At 39.1% G+C, this 18,578-nt stretch overlaps 1 protein-coding gene and 1 long non-coding RNA gene across 2 annotated transcripts in view; both read right to left on the bottom strand.

The window, feature by feature from the left end:
- The window catches only part of LOC149113336 (uncharacterized), a 95,125-nt gene extending 85,913 nt beyond the window's left edge, over window positions 1–9,212 (bottom strand). Inside the window, exons 1-4 of the mRNA XM_089288250.1 lie at window positions 9,153–9,212; window positions 8,241–8,316; window positions 8,111–8,141; window positions 7,427–7,567 (exon numbers count right to left, since the gene is read on the bottom strand). Of these exons, the coding sequence (XP_089144376.1) occupies window positions 7,427–7,567; window positions 8,111–8,141; window positions 8,241–8,312 (244 nt within the window). The 5' untranslated portion in view covers window positions 8,313–8,316; window positions 9,153–9,212. The remainder of the gene's footprint in view (window positions 1–7,426; window positions 7,568–8,110; window positions 8,142–8,240; window positions 8,317–9,152) is intronic.
- A 6,331-nt stretch (window positions 9,213–15,543) lies between these two features.
- On the bottom strand, window positions 15,544–16,913 carry LOC149113335 (uncharacterized). Its single transcript, XR_016206774.1, has 2 exons — window positions 16,452–16,913; window positions 15,544–16,371 (listed from the first exon to the last, which is right to left on the bottom strand). It is a non-coding gene; the product is annotated as an uncharacterized LOC149113335 (long non-coding RNA).
- Between the last annotated feature and the right edge of the window lie 1,665 nt (window positions 16,914–18,578).

The raw sequence follows: 18,578 nt of genomic DNA, 5'->3' as shown, positions 1-18,578 counted from the left end.
TCTATCAGCTTAGTGCTCTTTGTGCATTTTTTAGCTAAAAGATAGGCAGCATTCCAATTTATGTTGTCATTTATTGGTAGGCCACAATCCTCTAGCCACTTCTTTTGACTTGACTCTGGGGTTAAACTCTTGTTACTAATCAGTTTTTTTATATATTATTGTAGTTGCTTTTTTGACCTGCAAAATTCTTGTTGTTGTTCGATTATTCTAGGGGAACTTGAGTATTCTCGAATTTTTTAGGGCTTTTTTGTCCATTCCCCGAAAAACTTAGGTCTTATCACCTTTCCGAAAACGATAGCTGACCTTTTTTCAGTGCCCAAAACGACATTTTTAACAATCCGAAAACAACAGACATTTCTCATATCACGAACGTTCGAGGCGACAATTTTCTTCAGAAAATCAGACGGGAATAAAGACCTTCCGAATAGATAATTTACCGAAACGATCCGTTGGGTGCCCCTGATTTCTGCATGCTTTCCTCATCAGGCTCTCCTGAACTCGCCGCTGGCTCTGAGCTCAGATCTAAAAGAGTCATGGCGGCGGCACGTTCTTCTTTAGATTTGCCAGTATGGCAATTAAGTGTCAGTAGGGTTTTAGCCACTGATCGTTCAAGACAAATTTCTTGCTTATCGCTTTGTCTGCCTCCCGTTCACAAGATGCCTTTCGTTTGCGATTCAGTCACGACACCTAGGCACGGTATAAAATATTAATTCAAACGACAAAAAATGTTATGAAAGCACATATTGATAAACGCACCCTTTCTTTACTGACAACGGCAGATATAGGATCAGGATCCTCTTTTGTTGGACCATTTCCACCGACAAAATGTAGACTACAAATGTAACCGTCTTTCGTGCACACGAACGAGTCACCGCGGTGACATGCTTTTAGCCACTTTTTGCCTTCTCTCGTTTTGTCTAACTGCGCTAGGAAAATGGAAGAACTTCACTGGATCGCCGTTTGGGTGTCTTTTCCACGATTCAGGGTATCGGGAATCGTTTTTACCTGTAACAAAAGCAAATATTCTAGTCCTGACCATTCTGTTAGAAGACTACTTATCGAACTCGTGTCGTGGACTAGACTGTCCGAACTTTGCCGGTTTGTTTACATCATACGTCACGTGACACTACACGTGAAATCTAACGCCGAAAAGGTGAATAGAACTGATGGGCTATCATATGATCAAGCGAGTTAATGATTTACCTACTTCATAAATTATACCCCTATTAGACAAATCCAATGCCATACATAACGCTTCTTTCAGTAAACGGTTTACTGTTTTGTTTTCTTTTGTCCACCAATCTGAGAATGAAAAAGATTGTTTATTACCATATTTAAGAGATGGCCCGTAAATACACTTGACAGTTTCTTTCCAAGCTTTCAGCGTCTTCACTTTCCTTGAGATCCGGGCTCAGAACTTTTCTTTCCGAAAGAAGGCATTCCTGCTCACCCATCCTTTTTGTAATATATGGCACCGCAATTCGTAATTCGCATACTTCTTACGGTAAATCACTATCACCGATATCCGGTGTGGTCATCCTGGCCAAAACAAACCAAGCGCTCTGGAAAAGATCGAAAGACTAGAAAAACTAGAAAGGATCAGGGGGCCAAGACTAATGACGCAAGCGTCGAAAATGTTGGAAATGGACAGATGTCATTGATATCAGAAGTCAAAACAAATCGCAATCAATAGAAAAAGGACTCAAAGACGCAATACGGTCTCATGGTACTAACGTAGTCAAGGGATAATGGATACGTTTGACAAAACCTGACAGGGTACAGAACCGTTGCTATTCATTTCTTGAAACCCGACACAGCTTTACGAACGTCTCTGCCAGCTTGTGGTTTTTGCGCTGATCAATAACAATTTATGAGGTCATGTAAGAATTGAAATCCCGTATCCCGCTATGTTCCCCTTACAAATCCCGCATCACAACCCTATAAAAACACGAAATCCCGCACCTGCTTGTAATTGTATTTCCCGCTTCCCGCTCAAATCCCAAATATCACGGTGAAAAAAACAAAAAACAAATCCTGTATCCCGCCAAACCTATTGGGGACCCTCATGATATTGTGTGGTTTTGCTCCGGGCAAAAGCTCTGAATTTAGAAGTTCCTCCTATGATTGTTCATACAGACCCATGTTGTGGTCGTCATTGCTTTTATTTGCGATGATGTCAGGTTTTCTTGAGACTGTTAATAGTCCCTCTTTTGTTAGGAGGTTCGTAATCTTGTCGTTCAGGCAATACCGCGATTTCGATCCCTCTAGATGTTAGTAATTTGTTTATATAATAGTAGTTTTCACCTAAGTAATTTTATGGCTAATGTTAGTACAGGAAAATGACGATCAACAAGCACAGTTGCTAGAGAAATACTACAAAAAAAGGCTATGAACTAGGCTGTACTGCGCAAGATTGTTATCCTGCTACTAAGGAAATTATTGTTCCGCTTCGGGAATGTCCTGGAAATGTCCTTAGAGGCAGCCTGGCCGAGTGGCCATCGCGTCGGACTCGCAATCCAGCGGTCCCGGGTTCGCGTCCCGGTCTGACCACTACCTGAATTTGTTTCATTATCACGGTAGCCAACTGGTTATGTTCAATTTGAATTATTTGTTTCATTTATTTGCCTGGCCCCACTAGTCTTTGTGCTATTAACACTGCCGAGGGTAAATAAAGGTTACATCCACATGTCTTTCGTGATTCAAATTGAACTCCAAGACGACGAAACGTGACCATTCAAACAGCTCACGAACTCGGATGCTGCCAAATTAATTCTAGTTACATTTAATGCTAATACGATAATTGCTGCACAAATATTGGCATCGAAATTTTGCCTAATTATCGTTCACGCACATGTACATGTAGCAGTGCGGTATCACTTTTGGTTACCAGATGAAACAATTCTTTCCTATTAACAGATGGCTTGCCTCTTTGAAATAAATCAACAACAATAAATCAAATCGTTGAACACAAAATTGAGTTACAAATTCCAAGACTTCCTTGCATTGAACTTTGAAATTGCGCATTCTTAGCCACACTTTTCTAGGCTTCTTAATCTTTAAATGATGACAGCTATTTATTGAGGGAACAAACTTGTGAGGGCTAGCGAAAAAAAGTGTCAAGACCGCTTGAAAAACCGTTACATTCGATTTCCCAATTTTAAGTTTAATGCCAGTGGTGAAAATTGCGGTAAAAAAGAACTCCGATCCAGTTTATACAAAAGGCGACTAAGTAGGGTCAATAGCGGTTTTATCCTAACTTTGTCATTGACCACTCACTGAAAAAAAATGTGGAGAAATAAAAAAAAAAAAAAAGAGGAAAATAAATTAATTAGAAGAGCAGAAAAGTACCTTTTTTTCTGGCTCACCCCATTCGACTTGATCTACGGGTGGCATCAGAAATAATATAAACTACATTTCTTGCATACAAAACAATATGGCCATGCCACAAAAAGTTATTTAAATTTTAAAAGTACGTATCAAGAGAATTGTTAGGGAGTTTTTGTTTAATTTAGACTGATTTTTGTTTTTGGGGCAGACAACTGACTTTCGTTAACAGCTCAAATGGTACTGAGACGATTTGACAGCATCACAGTTTTCATGGAGATTGGAATTCCATTTAGTCCTGAATATTTTTCAAGCTTTGTTTCTGCAACTGATATAGTACTGGGTCATGGTAGCATGCATAAATAGATTGCATGCGATTGCAAAAACTATAGAAATTCGAATCGCACCCAAGTCAAAGTATGAACTTGTTTTTAATAGCTGGATACTTTAAGTACTTTTACAGAAAAGGATCGACAAGTTTTGATTCTCATTATCACGCGAACGCAAAATATGTTCAGATTTCTTAATTTTCAGTCTTTGCGATCGGCCATTTTGGAAACCATCAGGGGGGGGGGGGGCGGGGGGGAAACGTTTTATGTCGGTTTTCTCGAATTGAAAGCTCGTTGAGCTCAAAAAAACTATATCGGATTTCATATCCGTGTAAGGCCTTCTTCTGCCGCCAAATTTTAATTTCGCTCTATTTTTGCCTTTATTTGCTCTTTATTTTATTCATATAAAAAGTCAATTTCGAGAGAAAATCCGATACTTCTCGTTGAGAAATTTCCGTCTCTTACAAGACGTAACAAATATACTGATTTTTCTTGGAAAGTTTTAGTATTTTGTCATACTGTCGCTTGCAGTATGACAGGGTTGTCGCAATCAGAGGATCGACTCTATTTATTGAATTAAAAACATAAGACTCCTGTATTACCGTTGTCCGATTTTCAAATCGTACGGGTGATTATACAGACCCCATTTGATTCCAGTCAGTCTCCTTACCATTACTTATATCAGTACTGATAGTTAGAAAGGTGCAAATAATTAAAGGCTTATGCAAAAAGCTGGCTAGGTTATTAGAAAATACGCCCGTGTCTTCAGGAGAAAAAAAAAATCCGAACATTTTACGTTTGACAATGTGATAGGGATTAAAAGTAATGAAGAGGGTGAGGAGGATGTTAAGAGCCACTGCCCGTAAATATGGAGAATCCGACGACAGGTCGGAAAATTATTGCGTCGAAAAGACCCTTTTGGTGAAGTATTTTCAGAAATATGCTTTCAAAGTTCCAGGAAATTCACATTTTTGTGGAATCTAGGAAAGTTCGAAATACCGCTCAATCAACCAAGATGGCCGATGGAATTTATGCAAAATTGCACATTTACAACAGGCCAGTACAGAAAGAAGGGAACTTGCCTGGATTTCATGTTCACACAGGTTGTAATTTACACTTTGATCCTTCCTCTAAGCTAAAAGTCATCTTGAAGTAAATATGTTTTGTCTACTTCTTGGTCGCTTGAAAAATACAACTATCGCAATTTAATTTACCTGTAAAATTTGAACTGATTTTAGAGGGTCATAACTCTTCTAGTTTACGAACCTCTCAACAAATAAAAGATTCTAAAGGAAGAGCTATGCTATAGGTATATCATATCTAAATGGCTACTTTGGCCCGTGAAAATTAAGCGCGCTAGACGAAAAACCAATTGCGCCTTTTTTTGGACGAGCGAGCAAGAACTTCGATTTCGCAGTCATCTTTATGAACATAATTCGACATGTTTCATAACACAAATTAATCGTAGACATCGTGTATTGTAGACTTAAGCAATACTTCAAATAATACCTCAATATAAGCCTTGGTTCTAGATGACACAGTCCTGTAGAAATCCGCCGCCCAAGCAGACGATTTTGGCAAAATGTCAGCCCTCAAGGTGGAACCTGCGTTCAAAACTTGAGCACCTTTGGCGAATAAATGGGGAAAAGGCATCTCTTTTTTTTTTTTAAGAAAAAGGGGAACCAATCCCGACTGCAACGATTAATAGAACGTTTGCTCGGAACGAAACGCAAGTGTTTATGTGACGTTTGAGTACACAACATGAATATGCAAATTGTTCTCCCTGTCACGGTCTCGCGCCATGCAATTCACCACGACAACATATCTAACAACACTGGCTGACCAGTCACAGTCTTAAACCGCTGCATTTGAACTTTTCCCTCTACATTGTTTTAGACAAAGATACATAGGGAAAATAGCCAAAAGGAAGTAGCGAACGTTTCTCGGCTTTATCTGTCGAATTTATGGCGATTTTGGATTGTGAAACTCCCGTTCATGGGATAAAACATGTCGAATTATGTTCATAAACATGACTGCGAAATCGAAGTTCTCGCTCGCTCATCGAAAAAAGGCGCAATTGGACAAAATACCCTTTAGAGTTTTTCGTCTAGCGCGCTTAATTTTCACAAGCCAAAGTAGCCATTTAAATATGATATACCTATAGCATAGCTCTTCCTTTAGAACCTTTTATTTGTTGAGAGATCCGTGTACCAGAAGAGTTATGACCCTCTAAAATCAGTTGAAATTTTACATGTAAATTAAATTGCGATAGTTGTATTTTTTAAACGGCCAAGAAGTAGACAAAACATATTTACTTCAAGATGACTTTTAGCTTGGAGGAATGATCAAAGTGTAAATTACAAACTGTGTGAATATGAAATCCAGGCAAGTTCCCTTCTTTCTGTATTGGCCTGTTGAAAATGTGCAATTTTGCATAAATTCCATCGACCATCTTGGTTGATTCACCCTGCATGCAGAGCCTTTTCTTGCGCTACATATGCTTTGTACCGTTTTCCGTCTCCTGTCTGCTCAAAAAAGTGATAAAAGAGGCTCTGCTCGCAGTGTGGGTTGATTGAGCGGTATTTCAAACTTTGCTAGATTTCACAAAAATGTGAAGTCGCTGGAACTTTGAAAGTATATTTCTGAAATTACTTCACCAAAAGGGTCTTTTTGACACAATAAAAGACAATTAGAATTTTCCGACCTGTCGTCGATTCTCCATATTTTCAGTCAGTGGCTCTTAAATATTGGCAGCCGAGATTTTTGCATATGGTTTAAATTTAGATTTGGCTCCTCTCCGTACTCAGTATGGAGCTCGTTATGGGAGTTTGAAGGCACATTAGCACGGGTAAGGCACATTAACACTGGTATAAGTTCAGTTTTCAATTAGACTAGCTGCATCTTATGACAATTTTGGATCCAGTTTTCTGTAACATTCTCGGCATCTTTTTCTTGCCCTAACCTTCCAACAATGCAATTCCAATGCAAGACCAATCAAAGCAAAGCTCATCAAACAAACAGTCAAACTGCTTTTTAAACCCCTTTTATTGCCGTACTACTTCTACAATTAGTTCTTCTTGCATGTGTTCAGTTAACATTAACCCAAGTATCTACTAAACTACAACTGAAGCCGTTTTCCATGTCCAGGAAAGGAATCTGCATTCATTTTCGACCGTTCAATAGACCTCCAACACCAACGTTACCACCAGTGTTGCCAAACGACATACCGCCACCGTAGTACTGTGGATCGTTCAGTCGCGTTTCTGAAAGAAAAAAAAAAAAACATAGTACAATTAAACAAGAGAAGATCAAGGTAAATCCCCCATGTAAGCCTTATACCCAAGGTTATCTCTAAATGTGATACCCAGTTCTTCTGCGTATGTTACTCTCCCGAACAGTGCTGGACTCAGGCAAACTTTCTCGAAAACAACATTGCTACCGGTATGGCCAAACGACATATCATGTGAGTCGTTTAGTCGTGTTTCTAAAAAAAGAAAACGCATAGTAGAACTAAGCAAAACCCGTAGTTGTCGTTATTATCGGTGGGTATTTACTCTATTTTTGATGTCCGACGGCGACATTTCCAGCATTGGTTCACTGCATGTTGACCATAAGTGCTCGAGTCTATGACTGAAAACTGTAAACACGCGGAGAAACCTTTTCATCCTGTATTGAGAACCTACTAAAGGAAATTAACTTATATATTCTGTAAGTTAAACCTAGATTTATTCTTAATTTCTCGTACATTTGCATGTACAAGAAGCAGAACCCACCTCGTCGGCCATAATATCCGGCGTTCAATTGATGCCCGACAGCAACATTCCCTGAGTTGGTTCCTTGTTGGCCAACGTTACCAGCAGTGTTGCCAAACGACATACCGCCACCGTAGTACTGTGGATCGTTCAGTCGCGTTTCTGAAAGAAAAAAAAAACATAGTACAATTAAACAAGAGAAGATCAAGGTAAATCCCCCATGTAAGCCTTATACCCAAGGTTATCTCTAAATGTGATACCCAGTTCTTCTGCGTATGTTACTCTCGCGAACAGTGCTGGACTCAGGCAAACTTTCTCAAAAACAACATTGCTACCGGTATGGCCAAACGACATATCATGTGGGTCGTTTAGTCGTGTTTCTAAAAAAAGAAGAGGCATAGTAGTACTAAGTAAAACCCGTAGTTGTCGTTATTATCGGTGGGTATTTACTCTATTTTTGATGTCCGACGGCGACATTTCCAGCATTAGTTCACTGCATGTTGACCATAAGTGCTCGAGTCTATGACTGAAAACTGTAAACACGCTGAAAAAGGGTTTGGCAACATTTTCAAGATCCACGTGTGATGGTGTCATCTATTTGTTTGTGGTCTTGTTGACGATGAGGGGTAGAATGAGCAGCTGGCGAGAAATTAAATAGTAATATTGAATCTGAAAATGCTAAAAGAAACCTAGTCGTACACTAACCAGGATCTTTGTCCTTGTCTTGATTTTCATCCTGATAAAGAAAAACGTAATAATCATATATGGGAAACAAGAACAATTACTTAAAAAAAAGATGTACAGAGGTAGAGAGGTATGAAGATATCGTGTTTACCTGAGCTTGTTTATCGAGAGGGAATGACGCCACCAAGGACCAAGTTATTAGGAAGAAAATGAAGCACTTCATATTCCTTGACAAATAAAGAAATAAAATATGTAGGTTATATAAACTAGCTTCAAGTTTAGACATGTTAGAGCTGCACATAGTTGATTTCAAGCATCAGTGTGACACTTATGGTTCCCGCGCACGGCTCCTTAACTCATGTACAATAATTAAGTCACCATATAAAAATAAGTAACGACGACTTGTGGAACTTCATGTGGATTCAAGTCATGGTATCCAACCAGATGCCTTCTTGGGTCCACTTGCTTGCATTTCTTGTCCTTTCGAGTACGTCCCAAAAAAACCATCAAATTAAATGACATGCAACTAATCAAATTCAGTAAACAATGTTAAAAGTTTCCGTTCAGTAGTTTTATGGCTGCCTTCGCATCTATCATCATGTCTAATGTTAAAAGCCCTTAAAAATACCGTGTCTTAACTTCATGCCCACCCCCGGTCCCCATTTCCCTGCTCTGAATATCTCGGTCAATAGTCTGCGAGGTCTCTATGACAGGCAAAGATTCCTTATAAAACCATACGTTGTAATATCGGGGCTGACGAACTGACTTGCTCTTGGACAGACGACTCAAGAAATGAATCGAAAAGAATAATCATAGCTACAAGTAAATTCGCGCATCTACTGTGGTACAAGAGAGATGATAGTAATATCTGTCCAGGTGGGTTTGTTATAATAAGACAAAAAAAATTATTTTCCGTTCAGATAGCCCTGAACTTTCCCTACGTGCATAAACTCTTTAGAACCTCACTCAAGGCTTATTTCAGTCTGGCGTAGCTTCAGTCAAAGGTCTCTGTGCATAACTTAAAATACTGCAGTAAGAGGATCAATCAATATTCTAGCTTTACCTTTTCCTTGGAGTTTGCAACAAGTTAAAACGCAATGTCAAATACCACCTTCCTCAAGAACTGACAACGAATGGTTGAAGACGTTATTTTTATACCTTAATAGGCCCTCTATAATTCATGCTTTTGCGTGATGTGAATTTAATGAATTACATCCAAGTCAAAGAAAAACAGGAAACGAAATAATCAACTTCAGGAAACGGAAATCTAATTTTAGAAAACCTTGGAAAATATTTGTTGCGGCCTCTGTTTTCCACACTGTGGTAGGCGTGGAAGCCTAATTGTTGGTGCACTGGACTTCATATGCTTTGCATAACGCTCTTTGATACCCGTATTTCGAAATTTTTTAAGGCTTTCCGACAAGGCAAAACAGTTTATCTCTGTTGAGTCCTCTGTGGACATTCGAGGGTTGCGACCGAGTCAAGAGAACTGAACCCGAGAGCTCAAGTACCATTGTTTTTTTGTCTCGAACTACCTTTGTCTCTATTTCTTTTGTGAAACACCACCAGTCAACTAAGATTTTCGTGCAAGAACCGATCAAAAAATGCTATAATTTATCGTTAGTCGCTCTAACATGCTTGAGATAATTTAAGCATAATGTACAGTAGGGCACATGAGCTTAATCGGGTGCCACAACCACGGGAAGGAGACATGAACAACTAACGGAAACGAACTCAACGGTTTCGGAAACGGAAATAAACAATCAACTTCAGGAAACGGAAAACAATTAAGATTCAGTGACGCTTTTTTTCTATTGGTATGAACTGCGTAAGTGAATTGATTGGGTTTATTTTGGGTTTACATCGGAAGCCAAATATAACGAAGGGTCAAAAGATTAAATTCAACGTTTGTTATAACGGGAGCTCGTTATATATGAAACTCCGTTGTATCGAATTCGTGTTAAAACGACCAAAATCGTTGTGTCTGGGTTTGAGTTAATTAGTAATGCTCAGCGATGCATTCTTTCGCTGTCCTTGTACCCCCTACCGCTTCCCCCCATCCCCGCCTCGTCGCTGCTTTAGCGGAGGTATCCGTACATAATCGAATCTTGGCAAAACCGTAAGTTGCAAAAATTCTATAGATCACATCCACATGGTCAAAATTAGGAACCAAAAGCGAGGAAATTTAATAGAAAATTCGCCATCAGCCTTGGCGATTAATTAGATTATTGCCGGAAGGCAGCTTGGTTGAGTGGTTAGGGCGCTGAACTTGAAATCCGGAGGTTGCATGTTCAATTCTCTCCCTGACAGCTGGAGTTGTTTCACGACCCGAGTTAGCTCCTTGGCTACGTTTGTACATAGTCAACGGGTTGCCTACTTCGAGTTAGGGGTTTTTACCATATTACGTTTAATTTCTTGATCAAGAATCATTTCTTAAAACATAAGCAGGCGAATATTAACGTTAAAAGCCAACGTTTCGGCGTTATCGTGACACCATTCTCAAGGCAAAGTGAATAATTAATGCGAGGATTTGATTTCTATACAGTCTCTACAAATTAGCATTGTTAACCAACAATGCCTAGTTTATAAATTTCAATTTAACCTGTGTGATGCAGGATATGTTGGTTACACTCGCGGCCACCTCCACGAACGCGTTAATAGACACAAACATAAATCGTTGTCAATTTGTAAAAATTATCTGTATTTGAGCGAACATAACTCGAACGTACCTCCTTGTCTTTCAGAATAATTTCACGTGCTTACTAAATGTTCTACCAAATTGGATTGCCTAATTAAGAAGATCCTTTTTATAAGAAAACTTAAACCATTCCTAAACGTGCAAACAGACTCAATTCACGCAAAGGTATTCACTTGAAAAACTTGTGATCATTTGCTATTAATGCTGGAAGATTTGTAAAATTTTAGTTATTAATTATTGTTGTGATGCGCTTTTGAATATTTTATAGAAAAGGCGCAATACAAATAATAAATGTTATTGTTAATGCTAATTTGTGGAGACTGTATAGAAATCAAATCTTCGCATTATTTATTCACTTTGCCTTGAGAATGGTGTCACGATGACGCCGAAACGTCGGCTTTTAACGTTAATATTCTCCTGCTTACGTTTAATTTTGAACTATTTATTCCTGAAATTGAGTTGCTCGGTCTTACTAACCTTTGGCTATAAACAATGAACGAGGTTAAATGAAGGCTATCTATTTACTTATCGCTTGGTGAAGCACATCGACCCACAAGTCGACGAGTGGCGCGCGACAATCTCGCGGAACCGTTTACAGAAATTGTTTTCTGGGGTGCTCGCCGCCCGATATAAAACACGACATGATTCCATGCCTAACTTAAAATCCTGATCAAGTTTTGATTCTTGTTAAAACGACTGTATAATCTGAAACCGAAAACTGGCGCAAGAGTACTGTGCTAAAACATGTACATGATGATGAAATTGAACTCGGTGGGAAGGACCTGTTGTTCTTAGATTACCGGTATGTTATTTTTAAGGGGACCGTACATGACTAAGAACATTAAATAACTGAATTTTCAAAAGCGATTTCTTTGTTGCCTAAATCATGAAAATCTAAGGCAACGAATTCAGACAAAATCTCTGAAGACGCCTCAAAGTTCGTGAGTGCATCGATTTCTTTTGTTGCATCTTTTTTAGATCTATATTATCTCAAGAAGTTTTCCTCTAGAATGGAAATGCTCCTGCAATATGCCCATTAGACTTGCCACAAGTCGACCTTTTCTTAATCCTTGACTTATTTATCTCCCTCAAGCGAAGTGAGAGGGTAATCTTTAGGCGACGAAGTTGCGAGGGCAAGTGCGAGCAACGTGAGTCGCGAGAGGTCGACTAGTTTCACTTGCGTCAATGTCAATCAGAGCGTAAATTTTTGGCGTAAAAAAACATGATTGACATTTCGCACTTTTCATGCGCTCCGCGCGCGATCGTCGATCATCAAAACGTTTACGAGTACTGCTCCCTAACTCAAATGAAACAGTTTATCTCTGCTGAGTCCTCTGTGGACATTTGGGGGTTGCGACCGAGTCAAGAGCACTGAGCCCGAAAGCTCGTCTCTTTTCAATTTTATCTCGAACTACCTTTGTCTCTATTTATTTCTTTTCTGAAACACGACCAGTCAACTAAGATTTTCGTGCAAGAACCGATCAAAAAATGCTATAATTTATCATTAGTCGCTCTAACGTGCTTGAGATAATTCGAGCATAATGTACAGTAGGGCACATGAGCTTAATCAGGCGCAAAAAAAACAAGAAGGAGACACGAATAACTAACGGAAACGAACTGAAAGGTTTCGGAAACGGAAATAAACAACTTCAGGAAACGGAAAACAATTAAGATTCAATGACGCTTTTCCTATTGGTATGAACTGCGTAAGTGAATTGATTGGGTTTATTTCTTGGTCTGTTGGGACAAACCTATTTTGGGTTTACATTAGAAGCCAGATATAACGAAGGGCCAAAAGATTAACTCTAATGTTTGTTTTAACGGGAGCTCGTTATAGATGAAACTCCGTTGTATCGAATTTGTGTTAAAACGACCAAAATCGTTGTGTCTGGGTTTGAGTTAATTAGTAATGCTCAGCGATGCATTCTTTCGCTGTCCTTGTACTCCCTACTGCTTGACCCATCCGCCTCGTCGGTGCTTTTAGCGGAGGTATCCGTTCATAAACGAATCTTGGCAAAACCGTAAGTTGCAAAAATTCTGTAGATCATATCGACATGGTCAAAATTAGGAACTAAAAGCTAGGAAATTTTATGCAAAATTCGCCATCAGCCTTGGCGATTAATTAGATTATTGCCGGGAGGCAACTTGGTTGAGTAGTTAGGGCGCTGAACTTGAAATCCGGAGGTTGCATGTTCAATTCTCTCCCTGACAGCTGGAGTTGTTTCACGACCCGAGTTAATTCCTTGGCTACGTTTGTACATAGTCAACGGGTTTGCCTACTTCGAGTTAGGGGTTTTTACCATATTACGTTTAATTTCCTCATCAATAATGATTTCTTAAAACATAAGCAGGCGAATATTAACGTTGAAAGCCAACGTTTCGGCGTTATCGGGACACCATTCTCAAGGCAAAGTGAATAGATAATGCGAAGATTTGATTTCTATACAGTCTCTACAAATTAGCATTGTTAACCAACAATGTCTAGTTTATAAATTTCAATGTAACCTGTGTGATGCAGGATATGTTGGTTACACTCGCGGCCACCTCCACGAACGCGTTGACAGACACAAACATAAATCGTCGTAAATTTGTAAACATTACGTGTATTTGAGCGAACATAACCCGAACGTACCTCCTTGTCTTTCAGAACAATTTCACGTGCTATCTAAATGTTCTAACAAATATGATTGCCTAATAGACCAATTTTGATATATTAAAATTCAGCCTTAAACAATTGATCTCAGCACGAGGCTCTGGGGAATAACTACAGTGTTTGTGGGGTTGATTTCCCAGAGATTCGTGCTGACGTCTATTGTGTTAGACTGAATTTTAATATATCGAAATTGGTCTATTAAGAAGATCATTTTGATAAGAAAACTTAAACCATTCCCAAACGTGCAAACGGACTCGTTTCGCGCAAAGGTATTCACTTGAAGAACTTGTGATGCTTTGTTATTATGCCAATTTGTAGAGATCGTATAGAAATCAAATCTTCGCATTATTTTTTCACTTTGCCTTGAGAATGGTGTCACGATGACGCCGAAACGTCGGCTTTTAACGTTAATATTCGCCTGCTTATGTTTAATTTGAACTATTTATTCCTGAAATTGAGTTGCTCGGTCTCACTAACCTTTGGCTATAACGAACTATGACCGAGGGTAATGAAGGCTATCTATTTACCTATGGTTGGTGAAGCACATTGACATAAGCCGACAAGTGGCGCGCGACAGTCTCGCGGAACCGTTTACAAAAAGTGTTGAAACGACTGTATTATCTGAGACCTAAAACTGGCGCAAGAGTACTGTGCTAAAACATGTACATGATGGTGAAATTGAACTCGGTGGGAAGGACCTGTTGTTCTTAGATTACCGGTATGTTATTTTTAAGGGGACCGTACATGACTAAGAACATTAAATAACTGAATTTTCAAAAGCTAAGCGAGTTCTTTGTTGCCTAAATCATGAAAATCTAAGGCGACGAATTCAGACAAAATCTCTGAACACGTCTTAAAGTTCGTGAGGGCATCGATTCCTTTTGTTGCATCTTTTTTAGATCTATATTGTCTCAAGAAGTTTTCCTCTAGAATGGAAACGCTCCTGCAATATGCCCATTAGACTTGCCACAAGTCGACCTTTTCTCAATCCTTGACCTATGCATGTCCCTCGAGTGAAGTGAGAGGGTAATATTCGAGCAACGACGTCGCGAGGGCAAGTGCGAGCGACATAAGTCGCGATTGGTCAACTAATTTCACCTGCATGAAAGTGAATCAGAGCGTAATTTTTTGGCGCGAAAAACATGATTGACATTTCGCACTTTTCATGTGCTCCGCGCGCGATCGTCGCGGGAGCAGAAAATGATTTCCATCAAAACGTTTACGAGTTCTCTTCCCTAACTCAAATGAATTTATTTGTGTACAGTGCAGTATGTAGTCAGCAATATTGACAAAAGGTAAAAGCTGTGGCATTGAGTAACGCCTCCTGATAAGACAAAATCGTGTTCAAACCCGATCGGGAATTATTTGTTTTAGTCTAGATTATCCAGCGATCGACCAGAGAGCTGCCTGACAAATGTTTTAAACTTATGTTGATCAAGCTTGTATCGACAAGAATCCGAACAAACTAAAAAAGACGGAATTAGTCAGGGAGAAATTAAATTCTGTAAAGCTCTCTTGATTGAATAACGCTGAGATTCGAAGTGTCAACGAACGGCAGAGAATAAAAGCCGGTTATTCCCAAAAGTCCTTCATCGATCGACGACTGCTTTCAACACGGTTAAGTCGGTAAAACGGCCGATTCAAATTTGGCGCGATGTCCTTTCTTTGTAGAAAAGAAACTTGGTCATTCATTAAATCAACTAAAAGAGCACCAATTACACAAACTGCAGGAACGGCTCTGGCTCCACTAGGCAAGTTTGTCATCTTATCTCAGGGAAATTTAATACCCTGATAGTTTGGAAATGTTTTCTGTGGAAGTCGAGCTCCAAATTAAACGGACAAAACATGACCATTACTAAGCAATTAAAACACTGCGAAAACTGATATTTTTACATTATAGTGACATCTCAAGCAAACATGTTATCAATACGTACAAATTGGTATCCAAATAATGCTTAAATATTGTTCGTTCAAACGTCTATAAGCTGAAACGTCGTTCAAATACATACGTGCTGACTAAAGATAAAAGCTGATATTTTCACACTATAGTGACATCTCAACCAAACATGTTATTAAACGCACAAACTGGTATCCAAACACAGGCAGCCCAAGCTCTCTCTATGAACCACACAAGCAACACAACATGGCATCGAATTATAAGGGTTTATATGGGATTTTCTACAAGATATCCTTGGAGGTAGTTAAAAGTGAAAATTCTCAATAAAAATCGCTTACCTTGTTCCATACATGTGTTGTTTGCTCCTGGTGTGGTTATTTTACCGATTGAACTTGATTTAAGCGACTTTTTTGAATTCCGATTTTCCCTTTATAAAGAGAGGACAAGGCGAAACACCTCAGTCGGAACAGCCTGCCGAACGAAGTCAAAAATCCCAGGCTAAAATGTGCCCATGGTCATAAATCCACCGTAGAATTCAAGGGCAAAGGTTGATCTTTCATTTTAATCCTCTAGCCACACAATTGCAGCCCTGCGAGCGACGCCAGGCGGCTGTTCGTGTCCCCAGTGAAACGATAAAACTATGGAAGAGCTCCGTGTCGTTTGATCCGCGACTCAACGACCGTTGAAATCGGCTTGATAACCTCGTCATGTTGGCAAACCAAGACTCGCGGGGGTACTAGAGCGCAATTTGTCAAATTTGTCAAACGTAAGATCAACGGCGAAAGCTCCGTAGAAACTGAGGAGATCATTTTTGAAGTGGAAGTCATGGTAAGTTTTCACGTTTACGCACCTTTGAGTTACTTGGTCCTCGCCTTACCAATTTAACTTCATCTCCCCATAATTCGTTAAGAATTCTCCCGAGCAAAACAGAGTTCAATTTGCTTACGGCAATTTCTTTCTCTTCGTATGTTCTAGACAAAATTTTGCTGGCTTCCATTACAGTTTCCTCACAATATTCGTAATTCCACAATACCCTAAGAGAAGCAAATTTAGTTTATCAGCTCGGGAATATTTCATACAAACAAATCAAAAGTGCATAAACGAGAAAACTTACCACGACTTCCACTTCAAAAATGATTGTATCTCCTCAGTTTCTACGGAGCTTTCGCCGTTGATCTTAAGTTTCTTTGGTTTTGAAGCCATTTTGCAAAAGCGTCTGTACGATTTTTATTTTGTATTGTAAATTCGACCTGAGGGGATTACAAGACGTTTAGTTGACAAATTGCGGTCTAGTACCCCCGCGAGTCTTGGTTTGCCAACATGACGAGGTTACCAAGCCGATTTCAACGGTCGTTGGGTCGCGGATCAAACGACACGGAGCTCTTCCATAGTTCTATCGTTTCACTGGAGACACGAAGAGCTGCCTGGCGTCGCTCGCAGGGCTGCAATTGTGTGGCTAGAGGATTGAAATGAAAGATCAACCTTTGCCCTTAAATTCTGCAGTAGATTTATGGCCGTGGGTACATTTTAGCCTGGGATTTTTGACTTCGTTCGGCAGGCTGTTCCGACTGAGGTGTTTCGCTTTGTCCTCTCTTTATAGAGGAAAAATCGGAGTTCAAAAAAGTCGCTTAAATCAAGTTCAATCGGTAAAATAACCACACCAGGAGCAAACAACACACGTCTGGAATAAGGTAAGCGATTTTTATTGAGAATTTTCACTTTTAACTACCTTCATGGATATCTTGTAGAAAATCCCATATAAACCCTTATAATTCGATGCCATGTTGTGTTGCTTGTGTGGTTCATAGAGAGAGCTTGGGCTGCCTGTGATCCAAATAGTGCTTTATTACCGTTCATTCAAGCGTCTATGAGCTTGAGGCTCGGTCAAATTCATGCGTGCTAACTTAAGATGAAAACGTATATAGAAAAGTAGAAAAAAAAAAAAAAACTATTTATAAAATGAAATAGGCCACTACCGAGATTGATTAATAACTTTATTTGTACGCGGAAAAATTTCCTCAGCACAATTTCAAGTATAAAATATCTAAAGCTGCCTAGTCAAAAACTAACTAATAATTAATATAAGAATAAAAACCGTACATGTATCACGTAGGAAAAACTTCTCTTTAAATAACTGGTGCGGGGCTTTAATGGAAAAGCCAGTTTATGCTAAGAATCCCCCAGTCGATATGAAGAATATCATTTCGAGATAAGAATCGACTTAAAAACAAAAAGACTTCTTGCGAAACCATTCTTATGAAAAGGTGTTCCCGCTAGATGTTTATTTTCATGCAAATCAAACTCAATTTTATTCTAAAAGTTTTGCATGGAGGCTCTTTTTGAAACAGAACCACAAGGTAACTCGGAAATGGCCTATTAATCTAATTCGGTGAGACTGACATTAGGAATGCAAGAATGGTTGTTAATCTTAACTTGATATTCTCCGAGCTGAACTTACATGTTTCTTCGAATTTCTATTATGAGCACAACTTTGCAGTTATTCTCTCTCGATGATTTTTTTTGCTCATTAAAGAAGACTGCACTAAACACATGTGGAAGCTGCGCATGCGCTGTTTTCAAGTTCAATACGTACAGCCGGGTACGTCTTGGGAACTGAAAACTGGGCTTCAATAATACTTCTTTTTGAATGATACACTGTTCAATAATTACAAAATTAGGGCGGCTTTTAGAGCACACAAAGCATCATATCATTATTTCAGGTAACCCAATGACCAGTAATGAAAATATACGTAATAGAAGCTCAAGTTACAACTGCCAATACCTGTCGGCACTTGGAGAGACTGAAGAACAGCGCATGCTCACATTGGTTTGTTTGGGATACGCTTCGTAATATTTACTTAACGAAAAATTTTCATCGAGCAGGAAAAACTTAAAATTCGTCTTTACGCTAGAAACTTAAGATCATCCAAAAGTAACGTCAAGACTAAAGCTGGGTAGTCTTCCTTTCCTTATGTCAATTTTAAGGCTAACGTTATTTGGAAGAATTACGATCAAAGATTACAGTTGTAAACAAAAGATGGCAAAAATGAGTGAGAGTAGGCTCGACTAGACAAGTTAACCATCTTCTCTCGAGAGAATTTAATACCTTCTTAGTTTAGAACTGTTTTCAGTGAGAATCGAGCTTCAATTTAGGTGGAGAAAACATAAGGATTAAGGACGTTCGCGGGAAAATTTTCCAGTCGATAGACTTTTTCTTTAAAATTTTTTGCTGCAGTCAGAT

This window comes from Orbicella faveolata, unplaced genomic scaffold, assembly GCF_042242905.1.
Source record: "Orbicella faveolata isolate gen_17 unplaced genomic scaffold, um_ofav_v1 contig_15, whole genome shotgun sequence".
Classification (NCBI taxonomy): domain Eukaryota; kingdom Metazoa; phylum Cnidaria; class Anthozoa; order Scleractinia; family Merulinidae; genus Orbicella; species Orbicella faveolata.
This window is presented reverse-complemented; position numbering and strand designations above follow the sequence as displayed.